At 37.2% G+C, this 14,560-nt stretch overlaps 1 protein-coding gene across 2 annotated transcripts; it reads right to left on the bottom strand.

Annotated features, from left to right (window-relative positions):
* Nucleotides 1–1,947: 1,947 nt before the first annotated feature.
* LOC122078670 (probable E3 ubiquitin-protein ligase MARCHF10) lies at nt 1,948–13,417 on the bottom strand. 2 transcript variants are annotated; one of them, XM_042644758.1, is made up of 9 exons: nt 12,945–13,416; nt 9,891–10,328; nt 9,579–9,750; nt 8,198–8,495; nt 5,513–5,585; nt 4,793–4,883; nt 3,449–3,528; nt 3,068–3,339; nt 1,948–2,194 (listed from the first exon to the last, which is right to left on the bottom strand). In XM_042644758.1, the coding sequence occupies exons 1-8, from the start codon at nt 13,014–13,016 to the stop codon at nt 3,088–3,090; spliced, it is 1,476 nt and encodes a 491-aa protein (XP_042500692.1). In that variant the 5' UTR covers nt 13,017–13,416; the 3' UTR covers nt 1,948–2,194; nt 3,068–3,087. The 2 variants fall into 2 exon arrangements, with proteins under 2 accessions (XP_042500692.1, XP_042500693.1); XM_042644759.1 differs by lacking the exon at nt 1,948–2,194 and having other exon boundaries at nt 3,138–3,374; nt 12,945–13,417.
* Between the last annotated feature and the right edge of the window lie 1,143 nt (nt 13,418–14,560).

The following is a 14,560-nucleotide window of genomic DNA, read 5'->3' as shown; positions in this document are numbered from 1 at the left end:
GTTTTAAATAAACTAATTGATTAATCGAACGACGAAGGATCCTTAAATAGGCTATAAGCAGACTACAATCAAATTAACTGAACTTAAACAAGCTAATCGGGTTATAAACAATTGATTATTGATCGGTCACTGTCAATCGAGTGAACGTAGGTTCAATACCTAATGCACCAGAATGCTCAACTATTAATCGATCGACTCTTGAGCTCCACACATTTAATAATTGGTCAGACCAGTATGAGGTTTCAACTGATCAGTTTAGGTGGGTCTATCAACGCGGGCCAACTTTTGACATCGTTGTCGTGGACACAATTCAGTTTAGCAATGCTGAGCCATAGTGGACCGGAGTCTTTGGCTTGATAACTTGGCACAGGGTTTCAAATATTAGGATAAGATTAGCCCAATCCATCGACTCATATCAAAATCTGCTGAGGTGGATCCCGATTTTGGCCATTCTGGCTCATTCAACCTAACAAACTTCACCATTTGGAGAAATTTTTTTGCAACAAATGGGCAATCAAGAATAGAAGAGAAAAATGCCAATATATGTTACATTATTTAATAAGAAGTTGAGTTGCGTATGAAATGTAATGGAAATTCAAGAAAAAATATATATTGCAAATAGTAAAAGAGGTACCAACTAATTGTAATGAAATTTTATGAACCCTAATAAACACTAATTTGCCTCAAAATGGTAAAATAGACAATTTTTTTTTATTTACATGATATCCAAATGGAACATGGTGAAATGTAAATAGAATTAAAAAAATAAGCTAAGCTTTCATATAAAAGTGCGAAGAAAAATAATGCTAACCATCTAATGTCCTCTACGTCCAGGTACAACTGAGTACAAGAAAACCTAGATGCCCTTGCACACACACTAAAGTTGCAACTGTCTAGCCTCCCATTGGCCCACACACTGGCACAATAGTCACACGAACGATTAGCATTCTCTTGTACAAAATTGTAATAGAAGTTCAATTGATTGAACTCTTAAATGGTACAAGATTTACTTGACCAAAATGTAATGAACATTTGTTAACTTGGACCGACTTTCCCTTCACCCTTCTTTCTTCACCATGGGCATCGAACCAGGAAGAGTAGTTGTGACTTCATCAATATGGAGTTGGAGAGTAATGGTGAATCAGAAGTCCAATCATGGGGTCATTAGAAGGAATTATTTACGCAAATAATTCCTTCAAAAGTGAGATCCTTTGGAAGCAATGGGGTGTGAAAATGTCCCAAACCAAGTTCTTGCAATCTCCTCCAGTAGTTGGTGCATTTGATTACTGGCCCACATCAGCACACTTCAGAATTGTGCTCAGTTGCATATAACAAAGGCATAAATAGTGAAAGCCAAGACAAGGAGAAAATATAATATGGGATTCTCTCTCAAAACTATAAGAGAAATATGATAAACCTCCTCTTTATATATAGGAGGGGAAAAGACACCACTAAGGAATAAGGATCGTCTCCAAAAGACATTCACAAACACTACACATTTTCTCATACACAAGATATGTTTGTTGACATTTCAAACGTGTCTTTCAATAGTCACACCTATTAGCCATTTAGTACTACAAATTACATTTTAAATAAAACTATTGAACATACAACTTTGCCCAAAAAGAAAACCTGGGAGGGGTAAATTAGATAGCAACCCAGCCAACATTAGGTAGGTGGGTTACCCAGCCAACATGCTTTTCAGTAAATGATTCTCTGTTGATTCACCAAAGACCAGCAGGAGTGATCTCTGTGCTTTAGACATGTAGCCAAGCTTCGGATGCCAACAAGAAACCACTGCTTTGAATCCAAGTGGACTGCCTTTTGGGCTCAGCAAGGATTAATGTGCTAACCTGAACTCCTGTCACTGTCCCAACTTGCTAAGAGGTTAGAGAAGTGAAACATATGAAGCCAATTCGATCCATGTACATGAACTCACCTTGGGAGTGATTAGAAAATAAGACTGTCACGAAAGATATATTAATGACATTCTCTCAAAATACATTTTGATTTTCTCAACAATACATAAAAAGATAATAGTTTACACCTTTTCCTTTAATCTCCCCCCCCCCCAAAAACTCTCCTTCTCTTGTCATTTCCTTCCTTAATTTTGACCCATAAAAAATTCTCTAACTGATTTGAATAGCCTCATTTAGAAGCATTAATGTGGTTAGGACAAGCTTCTCTTCTGAATCTGCAGTTGCAAAACACCAGCCATACAACATTATCAATATAAAAGTTAGATGAAACTTGTTTGGTACAGTTTCCATCTACAGTTTAATTCTGATCACAAGAAAAAATGCCATACATTGGACTAAAAGGAACAGAACCTGCAATATTTGAGTTTTTTTCACTTCCAACATTCAGGATTAAATTAAGAGCCCCCAAAAGGACCAGAATATATACAATTAAAGAATATGTTTAATTCACCATTGTAAAATTTGATTCGTAAGTTCAAAATGTAATGTTTCCAGTTTTCTTTGGAAGGAATTGATCAAACATAATGTTGAGATAGATCAGGCAAATAGAATTTTGAAGAGGTTCAATTTCATGCCATGTAACTTAATTGGGCATGAGTTGCCCACAGAATGACAAGGTTGACTTCCAAATGTCAGGCATCTAGGAGGGACAAAGGTTACATGGTCAAGTAGGCCATATTCATAGCCCATGATTCGGTTCACAGACAACACAACCGGCCTTGTACCCATTTCAATCTGACAAAGGACTGTTCAGTGGTGAAACTACCTCCTGGATGGACACGGGTCCAGGAATCATACATTTTGGGCCACCAAAATGGCTGGATTACGGACCTTTAACTATTGCTCATCAGGAGTCCAAGTTTTGGTTTTCAATAACATGTCAAGACAGACATCCTTATTTATAAGGTAGCCCCAATGATTTGATGCTTTAAACCATTAAATGTATAAGTCGGCCTTAACTGAAATTTATCTCTCGGGGGGGGGGGGGGGGGGAGGGGAGAAGAAGAAATCCCATGCGTATAACAGCACGGTCATCTAAGTACACAAGTTGAGAAGATTTTAGGACATTGAATTGGATCCTACGATACCTGTGAACATAGGAACTGTTTCATCCATGTGAAATATTTGTGTTCTCAACCCTGGTTTCTTGCTGTCTTGTGCCACCCATTGGTCTCACATTAATTACCTCTCTTAGCTGCTGTCCCTGTTGTGCACCTGTAATATTTTGCAGACGAGCAGACTGTAGACTTCGGTTCATTCTCCATCTAAAGAACTCAACAATTAGAGCATACATGCTCATTGCAATCCCAAACCCAGTGAATGATGAAAGAAGGACTGAAAGAACTGGCTCAACATTGAGCTGTAATTTTGAGGACATAAGAAACGGAATTTTATCTGTTAAAGTGATGAATAGGATTATGACAATAAAGCATTATGTAGAATTGCAGAGAAGCATTGATACAACTTACAATAATATAGAAGATATAAGCAAACAGGATCACAGTTGCAAACTGGAAGGATGCAAACACCCAAACGTAGCTCTTGCTTACTGAAAGAATCAAAATAGGCTAAGTCTTAAGAGTCCACAAATCATGGGCATATAAAATGACATATCAAAATGCAAGAGATCTAGAGGAAGAAAACATAATGCAAAGAATTCAAGAGTGGTACTCAGTCTTAAGGAGCATGGACATAAGCAATCTTTCCCTCCTTGTGCCATACAGCTTTGAGGGCTGCCAAAGAGCAACCACTCAATGGATCTCCTAGTTCCAAGATTGACCCACAATGGAATTCTTATAAAAATTCATCCTATCTCATGCACTTGATATAGAGAAAATAAATAAATGGCTTTCTAGTGACGAGAAGAAATGTTCAGCATTTCTGATTGGAAAATGATGGTTTCCCTCTAAATTATCCATGCATACAAAATCCATGTCCACGATAGCATACCTAGTCCTATATTGGATGTATGCCCTTTTAATGGTAGTTGCTAAAGATTTTATTTTACATTGAATCATGTCATACTGAACTAAGAGTTGAATGTCTGAGGAGCATATAAAATGTAAGAGGTCAAAGGAGAACCTTTAGATACATAATATGATGCCTAACCAAATCATGAAGGGACTTTAACCCAAATAAGCAAGTTTTTCATGTTCATTTTATTCTTGAGACGAGCGTTTGCATATCAAGGCTGTTATTGCAGTGAGCCATTCAGCACAGATGCCAAATTTCAGGCCCCAAGAAGGTTTAGATTATTGAAAAATAAGGCAAGAAATAGGCCTACTCTTTCCCATGTGGCATGGGCTTTAAGGCTGAAGCTTCCATATCTAGAATGGATAGACTGCAAATGGGTGGGACCTGTGGACTAGCTACCAAAGCTTCCATTGTAAGATAACAAGGCCAACCAAATACATTCTACAACTCATATCAACAAAGCCCTTTCCCGACTAAATGTGGACAGCTATATGTATCCTGTTTTGCATTAAATTCCTCTTTTAAAGCCATGTTTCTTGTCAACCAAAGCCGTTCATATCTATTATCACCACTTGTTCCGACATCATTTTAAATAAAACATATGTGTCCTTTTTATTGGGACACATTATTCAGAAAGAAAATAAAAAATTCATGTTCCCTCATGGTGAAAGAAAAAAGAGTAATTGCATTCCTTTAATTTTATGTAATTCAAAGAATGCAATCTGATTCTGATGACGAGTGGTGATGCATCTAAAGGCACCGTTGCTAGTGACCCTCCTGCGCCAGTGCTTTCCAGTTTCCTATTTAATAAAGAAGCAGATGAGTTTAAAAAGTCTTACCCATTGTTGAAGCTATCATGGATGAAAGAAGACCTAAAGCACAAGAGAAAGGCAGTGATATGGCAAGAGCACGAGAGCCCAGAGCAGAGACCTGATTGTATATGAAGCATTGAAAAAAACAAAAGGTTAAATGGGGAATGCTAAGCAGAAAAGCTGGGAAATAAAATCAGATGAAGATATATGTTGAATACGGCCAAGCACAATATACTGAAAAATTCAAGTGAAAAATATATGAATGTCTTGTTTGTGGAAAAAGAACCATCAAGGCAGCCTATGATCATAAGGACAGTCTGACTCTGTCTACATAATAACTCCAACTATATATGGTTTCATCTGGAATATTTCCCAGCCCCATTTGCTTTCTCTCATTGGACCTTCCATAAACATCGCAACGTTGAACAAGGGATCCATTGAACTGTAGTGTCTGATGCCACATAGAAAGTTCATGGAGTTTGTCATTATTCAACTGTTTGGACTTTGGATACCCAATTAAACCACAATCGATGTTTAGTAGGATCTTTATTGGTAGATGATGTGATTTTGGACTAGCGCAAAACAAGAGGTGGGCTAATGTTGAGTGAAAACAACATAAAAAATCCCAGCTGGAATATATACGGGTGAGGGGCCTCAATCCATGAAAAAGTCATGCAATGCACCATGGAAAGGTCGCTGTATACCACCTAGGCTACTTTTAACACAAGCGCAAGGCAAGTAATTTACCAGCAGTTGCTCCAGAAAGCAGAAATAGGCAAGCATGCTGACCATGACAAGAATTGGTACGTCATGCCAGAACCTGTTATACATAAAGAGAGCCACACCTTAACTCCATGAATAAATTGGAATAGGGTATTGATAAGGGCAATAAATAATTGTTGAAGTTTTTGGTAACAAAAAACACAACCCCTAAGCTGGCAATGATTGGACTAATACTTTGTCAAACAGGTCAATCAAGGAAACAAGTGTGGAACCACAGTTAGCTTGGTCAAATGAATTTCCAACTATTAAATAGAACGAAAAAAAAAAATTGTAGTACTTGGAGAAACAAAAACTATCTAAACAAAGCATCTCTCTCCAGATTCTATGCTGTCTTAGAATAGTTTGTTTAGTATGATAAAATGCTTTGGTTTTCTAGAAGGTGCAGTTCACAGTGGAAGTGGAATAGACTGAGTTCCATTGAAAATCCAATCTATCCCAGTCAAACTGTCTGTATAATGTTTTCTCTAGACCACTTTTTAAAAAAATTGGCATCTGTTATAAAACCAGGTTACTTGATTTTTAGAGTTTATTTTGTTAGTTCAAAATTATAATGTGTCAATGGTTTCCAAAGCTTTATTCCCCATGTGGAAAAATGTGTTCAAAAGCTTTCCACAACATGAGCAGATAACATGTCCGTGACATTTGAGCACCAGTTTAGCTACCACATTGTAGACATAAGTGATCACCCATGAACAGCTCCCTTAACTACTGATACAAGAAATCCATATATGTGTACGTATGTAGAGATTGCAATTCTAAAAGCACTAATCCCGAACTGGAGTGAGACTGTTTTTTAGGATTAGTGCCCTATCAAGACAATGAAATTTGCATTAGAATATCCTCTGATCACTGAGCCTTGTACCCTGTATAAGGGTTTCAATTGACTATAAGTAAGGTTGATGTGGTCATTCCAACCATTGGATGTATGAAGGGATCACCGGATTTTCCATGTGTAAAATTTTAGGGCTCCAATCTGTCATGTGGCCCACCTATTATAGCATTCTTTTCTTGGTATTTCAAACCATATAATAGTGGTCATGATTTCAACAAAATTTACAACCTTTACCAGTGGGCATAGAGACATAAGTCAGGGAGGATGGGGCGTACTCGTCGGGAAAATTTGGGTTCCACCTGACTTTCTGTCACTTATGGAGGCCTCATACAGCCTGAAACAAGGTTCGGATGATACAAATGATCTGAACGTATGAGACTTGTATAGAGCACATTAATTGCAATAATATTATTTTATTTACTTTCTCTCCTTGCAAGTTTGTACATGAAATGAAAAAAGAAATGGTTTCCACACTTGATGGTCCAACTGGCATAGGAAGACATAACCCTCTTTAGGAATTCTTTGTAGACCTAGAAAGAAGTCACGACCAAGGAGTGTACTGGACAAGGAAGACATAACACACTTATGCGAGGTTTGTCACCATGCATGTGTGACTCTTAGCTATAGCTTATCTTGTAAATGAGAGGTGATATCCCAACGCATGTACAGGTGTGCATCCAAAGATGTACATTGATAAAATCTAAAGATGATCTTAAGATGGTTATCGCTTTTAAGATAATTTATATACCCTAAATGAGTCCTTGAGCCTGTAGAAAATTATGTACCAAGAGATGTTGAAACCTACAGTTTCACAAATTTTTTATTAGTGATGATTTGTTACAAAATTTCAAAGTTGACTGGTCTCTATGAAAATGAATTAGTACCATTCTGGTTGACTTGTCTCCCCAAACTACCTAGTATTGACTTTAGACCGAAACCTTGGGAATTAATTTCTACAAAAGTTTAATAGAAATGCCCTAATGTTTCCTAATTTTGGGGGCTTGGTTATTAATTCTAAAGTTGTATTTTTTTCTTATCAGAATAATAAAAGCCTATTAGGACCATATTGAAATCAGTCTACCGATATGCCTCAGTGAGTAGTTTCTCTTTACTTGAGGTACAGGGAGGAGGCTATCTATCTTTATTGGCAACCAAAAATTATTAAAATCAAAGCCAAAAATGTACAAGAAAGACATCATGCACAAGTATATCAGTACTCCAAAAATGAATTGAGATGCAAAGCAACTCAACAAAAAATGACTTGTTAGGCATGCCTTCATATACCAGTTAGGCCTCTCCACCTAATAGCTGAATATGGTCACACATGCCACATATACTGCCACCTAAATGAGGGGCAACACATGAGAGGGAATGTTGGGAATAATCCCACAATGGAAAACTATAGGACCTTGGATGCCTTCAAATACCAGTAGGGCCTCTCCACATAATAGCTTAGACTTTTGGGTTGGATACTTCAATAGAACTTTACAACCAAAAAGTGGAGACTAAATGCGACATCAAGTTCAGAATTTTGAGGAATGTTTGAGATTTTAGTTCATAATTTTAAACAATATCTTTTTACCAAATTCTCAGTAGAGTCTAAAAATTTTAAGATTTTGTTTCCATTACGATCAAACCAAAACAATGCCAAAAAAACCAACATTTCATTTGCAATTTTAAGGGAACTGCTGGCCAAAATATTAAAATATAGGTATTTAGATCCAGATGTGACTGTCAAGTTATGATCAGGGTTATTCCCTATGGCTTATGTTTTCAAAACAAAGCGGCCAAATATTTTTTGGAATCAAACCACTTACCTGTAGGGAGGACCTTCATCTTGCTGAGGTACAGTTGGTGGCTGCCTACTAACGGCCTGAGCATTCTGTATTCTCAATAATGTTACTGGTAGGTTTCTAACATCTTGCTTGCAAATATCACATGTCTTGTTACCCTTAATGCTAAACCATTTCACGGCGCACTCTTTGTGAGCAAGTGCAAGGTCTCCTTTGCAGCTACATTCCATCTTAAGAGTTTCACCTCCTTCCCCAAGCCCAACCAAACAGATTCTGCAGACTGCTTCTTCTTCACGGATATCTTTTTCAGCATGCTCCATTTCTATAATAATATGTTGCAAGAACCACAATTATTACCATAATAATAATAAGAGTGTCCATATGAATAAAAAGGAAGCTTTTATAAATGGAGAATCTACTACAGACATTACAATTTTCATAGTTAGCACTAGGATCTATAGCTATGGCAACTATTTTTTGGAATGCATATAAAAAAATGTTACGGAAAAAAAAAAAAAAAAAACCATTTTGGTAGTAACAACAGAAGATATCCAGAAGACAGTGAGATGTATACATAACAAAAATATTCAATTGTCAAAGTAGTGGTTTAAAACAACAATACACATGACTGACAGAAAAAGAGGAAGCGTTCAGTTGAATGTGGCCCATTCATAAATATTCAATTGTCAAACTAGTGGTTTAACACAACAATGCTCATGACTGACAGCAAAAGAGGAAGCCTTCAGTTGCATGTGGCCCATTCATAACATGGTTTCTAAAGAAGAAATCACAAATCTTTGATAACAGCAGTTTTAGGTATAGAGCCATACACAACTATGCATGTATATATGTAAATATCTCCTAATATATAACTGGTAGTAATCTTAACCCTGCTCAATAGCAGTTGTCACCACTTTAAGACAATTATAATGTTTCTGGATTATATTAATAAACTATATTTCACTTTTTAGCAAATTCAACTATATAATGTATAAATATTTTAAGCACAAGACATTTTACATAAGAAAAAAAAATAGAGGGTTCTTTTTTTGGGTGGGGGGGGGGGAAGCAAAGAGGGTGTACACCATTCTACTTACCATCACACCATTATTTTTGTTCTTTTATACCTTGATTCGGAGAGGAGAATATGGTGAATTCTGTTTCCAGGTTTCTGAAATTTTCTAGCAAATTAAAGATAAATTTAAATTTCAGACTTACCTGGTTTGCTTAATATGCAACAAATGAAGAGATACATTAGCTAGTGTCCACACAGGGAAGGCAACGAAGTCTTACAGACTAATAAGCCCATTCAGATATTCTTTTTGTAGTAGTAAAAGCAAGAGTGAAGTATGAAAACAATAAGATGAGACTGTGGCAATCCTTGAATAACAGAACAAAGGTTTACCAACATCTGCTACGCCATCATTTGGTGAGGTATCATCAATAGTTGTAGGAGGAGGAGTTCCTGAGATTACACGGACTACAACTCCCATAGAATCTGTCCGTCTTAAGCTTCTGGTTTTGCTATTGGCTGGAACTGAGAGTGAGCGAGTTATATGACGGTGAACTTTTGATTTCTGTAAGAAGATAAAAGTCACTTTTTAAAGAGGACTGTGAAAATATAGTAGAGGACTGATAACAGAGCAAGATCTCATTAATAGGAAACAATCATCAGGTTCTTAATAACTAAGACAAGGAATGAACATAAAAAACTTACAGTAATATTCAAAGAGTCATCCAGATTTCTTTCCTGTCTACATTCAGCGCTTGAATTCACAACTGGTGTAATTGGCAATGAGGTTGTTCTTTTTGCAGATGACAAGGAAAAAACCTTGGTCAAAGAAAATGACTTTGAAGTAGAAGGTTTATCCAGAGATCCTTCTGATGGAGGTGTATCCTGGGACAAACCTTTATTCTTGGTGCTCCTCTGTGGAAGGAGACTTCTTATAGATGGTTTGAACTTTGCTGTACCTGATCTCGGAGGCAACCCTGATTTTGTAGAACTTTGACTCGATGTGGAGGGAATATCTATTTCAGTAGAGATAGGCAACGAATCTTCTAAGGACCTTGTGGGTATTTGCAATGAGGAAATATTTGGCCTCCTTGAATGCTGAACTGAGAAGGCCTCTCCATTTATTGGATTTTGATCAATTGCCTACAAATCATCAGAGACCATTGAAGCATATAAAACACATCTAAAACTAGCAACAGTAGAAATACAAGGTTAATGCATGCAGGACGAATAAAAATAATCTTCAAGCCCGGTTAATATTTTTGAAATTTTCATTGGACCAATACAACACTTGCATGTCAACATTAAAGCAAAAACATGCAATCATATTTGGTTTGTTTCCTTGCAGTAACACAAACCACAACTAGATCTTCTATATAAACAAAAACTACAATACCAAGAGCAATAACGAAGACCCAATAGAGATGCTAAATTAGCATGATTAGTCATATCAAAGCTCCAAAAGAGTACAAAAAACTCAAAATGATGCAGGCATGCAGTAAAGTTCAACATAATCATGGCGCTTATTTTCTATCATAGCAAGCTTGGGCCTCAATTTTGGTGACAGTAAAGAGATCACCCAATGGATTCCATCAATCAGATGTGATGGCTCTGTTCTCTCTCCTCCCCTTACCCCTCCCTCAGCCACCCCCTCGTCTGATGTCTCCCCCCCGTCCTCCTCCGACGGTCTCCATCGCCGGCCACCCCTCCCCCCCTCCACCTTTGCTGTCCTCCACCTCTCCCTCTGCCACCAAAGTTGCTATCTACCCTCCTCCCCTTACCACAGCTCCCCCTCCCTTACCTCCCCCTCCTCTTCCTCAGTTCCTCCCTCTGAACCTTCTCCCACTGACCCTTCTCTCCCCCCATCCCTCCTAAAACCAGGCCTCCCATTGTTCCCTTCCACTCCATCTCCCACCATTCTCTCGATGGCCTCTCCCTCTCCTTCATCCCCCCCTCCTCCTATAGGGATTCCTTGATTGGCTATTGCCTGGCGGGTGCTCTTGATTCTGAGATTGCTAAACGGAAAAACACCATGATTGGACACTTCCTGGGTCGGCACCCCCTTTCCTGATTGTCAGAGCTTCGCTCACTTGTCAATGGAAGTACTCTTCTTTCTTCCAATCGGCAGCTCTTCTCTCTCTCTCTCTCTCTCTCGGTGTATGTGTCTGTGAAGGTACTAGTTTATATTGTTCTAATATTGTCACACCATCTATGGAAGAAATTCATAAATTTGTGTGCTTTGTTTCTTTAGTTGTACAATGAGTTTTAGTTTGAGAGTTTTGAATTGGAGTTCAATGGTTGTCTCCCTTTGAGATTTAAGAAGAGGTTTATGATTAAAATATATGGATAGATGAAATTGTATATGTGTTGAATCATGAACGGGTAATGACTCATGTCTAACATGAAGTAACCCTCTTTACTTACAATAATGGAGAGAAAGTTTTAGACTATTACAAGGATCATTAAACCCCTAAAGGACCTAAGGACCTGTATGATATTTAGAATTTGTTACTTTTCCCAAGCCTCCCAATAAGCCCATATACTTTAACAACTTAACAAGCTCAAATTTTATATTTGAAACCCCATCGACTGTAGCAACTTAAGGGGTAGCCATCATTTTTAAATTTCAGCATTAATAGTAATTAACTGAAGACGGCATTTAAACCCAGGTCTATGGTACAAACCCCATATACCGTACCAAATTATCAAGCTGGAATCATTTTTAAATTAAACAGCATTGCAATTATTTGAAACTCCAAAAAGTATCACTATTTTTATGACTTCAAGTCTCTCCACAATAACCCTACTTACACATAGAACCCAAATTAAGGAAAAATCTACCATCGGAAAAAACTATAAGCTACACCATCACTTTATATAAATAATTCTTACACAAATTTCGTTGAAAGATCGTAAATATAGCCCCCAAAATAAAAAAAAAATTTAATTCAACCTTCCTGTAATCTATATTTACATATGCTAACTGAACCAACTAATGCCTTTATTTCTTCGTATCTTAAATGCACTTGTAATGACTTCCTACACATTACCTCATAAATTCTTCTAAGTTGTAGCCTCCTCACTTCTTTAATGAGTTCTTCTACTTCGTCTACTGTTTCTGTTCTCAATTTTTTTTCCCTCTTTTTTGTTGCAAGGCCAGGGGGGGGGGTTTGGTTAAGGTTCTTCAAGCATTTGTATATATTGCAATGGAAAAGAAGAAGAGGATACTTCAAAAAGAAAACAAAAACATCACACACAGAACATCTGGAACTACTGAAATGGTCCAAAAACAAATTCAGGAAATTGATCCCCATATCTTCCCTCACACACATTCACTTTTAGAATTCTGGTCACAATGCCCATTTCCTAATAACTGTTGTGACCTCTGCTGGATACCTGATTGTGTCAAGATTGCATTTTGAATTTCCTTTCCTTGTCACAGAGTAAGTCTTATGTTTTCAAATAAACGGAGGGAGGAATAGCAGTAAAGCATGCATTCAGCCAAAATCTCTTATGTCATAAGAATGCAACAAAAGAACTACCCATAGCAAAAAGTTAAACATTTCACAACAATCATCCAACCAGAAATTACACTAAAAAGGATACGTATGAATAAAAATTTGCAATTTTTTTTTTATTGTTCTGATCAACCTCCTAACCAAAAATTCTCAAGACTCGGGTAGTCAATTTTTTAAAATTTCAGATTGATAAAGCCCAACCTTAACAAAAATACACGCACGCAGACAATGAAACGAATACCTGCGGATCAGGAGCATCCGATGTTGATGATTCTTCAATATGCTTCAATTCAGAAGATGAAGAACTGTCCATTGAAACTCAAAAAACACGAACTCGAACCCCACGAATTAAATGCGACAACAAGAACAAGAGAATAGATGAAATGGAACCCTAAATTATCATTAACAAGGGTTGAAATCGGACAAGAGAGAGAGACAGTAAAGAACACTTTAATGAGTAATAAGCAACTGTAATGTGGCCTCTCTGGATACGACCATTATTAAAGTTGAGGAACCTGCTTTCATCATCGTCATCAACCTCAATTATCATTAATTTAATAGAAATTTTACCCGCCAACTTGTTTCGTACTTTTTTCTGAATCTTTTCCCTTTTTCCTTTTTTGTCTGAACAGAAGGCCGTGTTTTATGGGCGGGGGTTGAGAAATTAGGCAACGGTTCAAGTTTTGAAATATGGCGGCTGAATTGGCAATATGGTGAAAATAGTCCAACTGTAACCTCTTCTTCTTCCTCATATCACGATAACGTGTCCTTTGCCTTTGCCTTTGCCTTTGCCTTTGACACGATATTCTGGCTGTTAACTTTTGCCACGTGGCAAATGATACCGTTATTAACCGTAATGATTAATTAATTGGGAAAAAATAAAAAACGAACAATGAGTCAACCAGAGAGTACAGCGAAAAGGATTTTTTTTTTTTTTTTTCTGGAGTCATTCATTAGAAAGATCCAAAGGGGACAAGTTATTATCAAAAATCTCTCTTAGCAAAACACTAGTGACTGCGGAGACATTACAAGAACTCAACGACAAAAGAGGAAGAGAACGCTTTGCAACACAAGGTAGTGAGCAACAAAGTTTGTTTCACAGCAACTAAAGCAGAAGTTGCACTCCACGAACGAAGAGAAAGGAGGATAATATCATCCACAACTAAACAGATTTCAGCATTGAATCTTTAGAATTTACATAGGAAATAAGCTGCTGAGAATCACTTCAAAAGATCACTGATGTTTGTCCACCTTGCAGACATACCCCTGAGAATAGCAAAGGGAAGGGAAATGCCAAAATGGCCTCAACAACCAAAGGGGAGGAGAAGGTGATTGGCTGGGCAAAAGCAACTAAAACCTCCCCATAATTACCCCTTCCCACGAAACAAATAGTAGCGTACAACAACATCAGAATTAACTTTAACAAAACTGGATTGGGGGCAAGACCAACCACTTGGACCCAATTCTAATAAGGGTTTGATCCAAAGATAGTTGTGAACCTCGATGGAGCTATTGTATGTATATAAATATCTAGAGAAGCTTTTCTAGATGAGCCATGAAAACCAAAACCATAATATATAGTTTTTTTTTTTTTTAACCACAATATTTAGGTATTTTAATTGAGTGGGACTTTCATGTATATTTTGATTTTCCGTGAAATCTATTTCAATAGAGCGTATCATGTCGATGACCTGAGGCAGAGCACTCAATGGGCTAAGGTGGCCCCCATTTCGCTTTACCAACCCCACGGAAACTCCAAATACTCACCCCAACCCTAATTTTGATTTACTAATTTATTTTCTATTTTAATTTATTTTTGGTTTAGTAACTTATTTTCTATTTTTATTTATTATCTTT

Source organism: Macadamia integrifolia, chromosome 5 (genome assembly GCF_013358625.1).
Source record: "Macadamia integrifolia cultivar HAES 741 chromosome 5, SCU_Mint_v3, whole genome shotgun sequence".
NCBI lineage: Eukaryota > Viridiplantae > Streptophyta > Magnoliopsida > Proteales > Proteaceae > Macadamia > Macadamia integrifolia.
The sequence above is the reverse complement of the archived record's forward strand: the minus strand, read 5'-3'. Positions and strand labels throughout refer to the sequence as shown.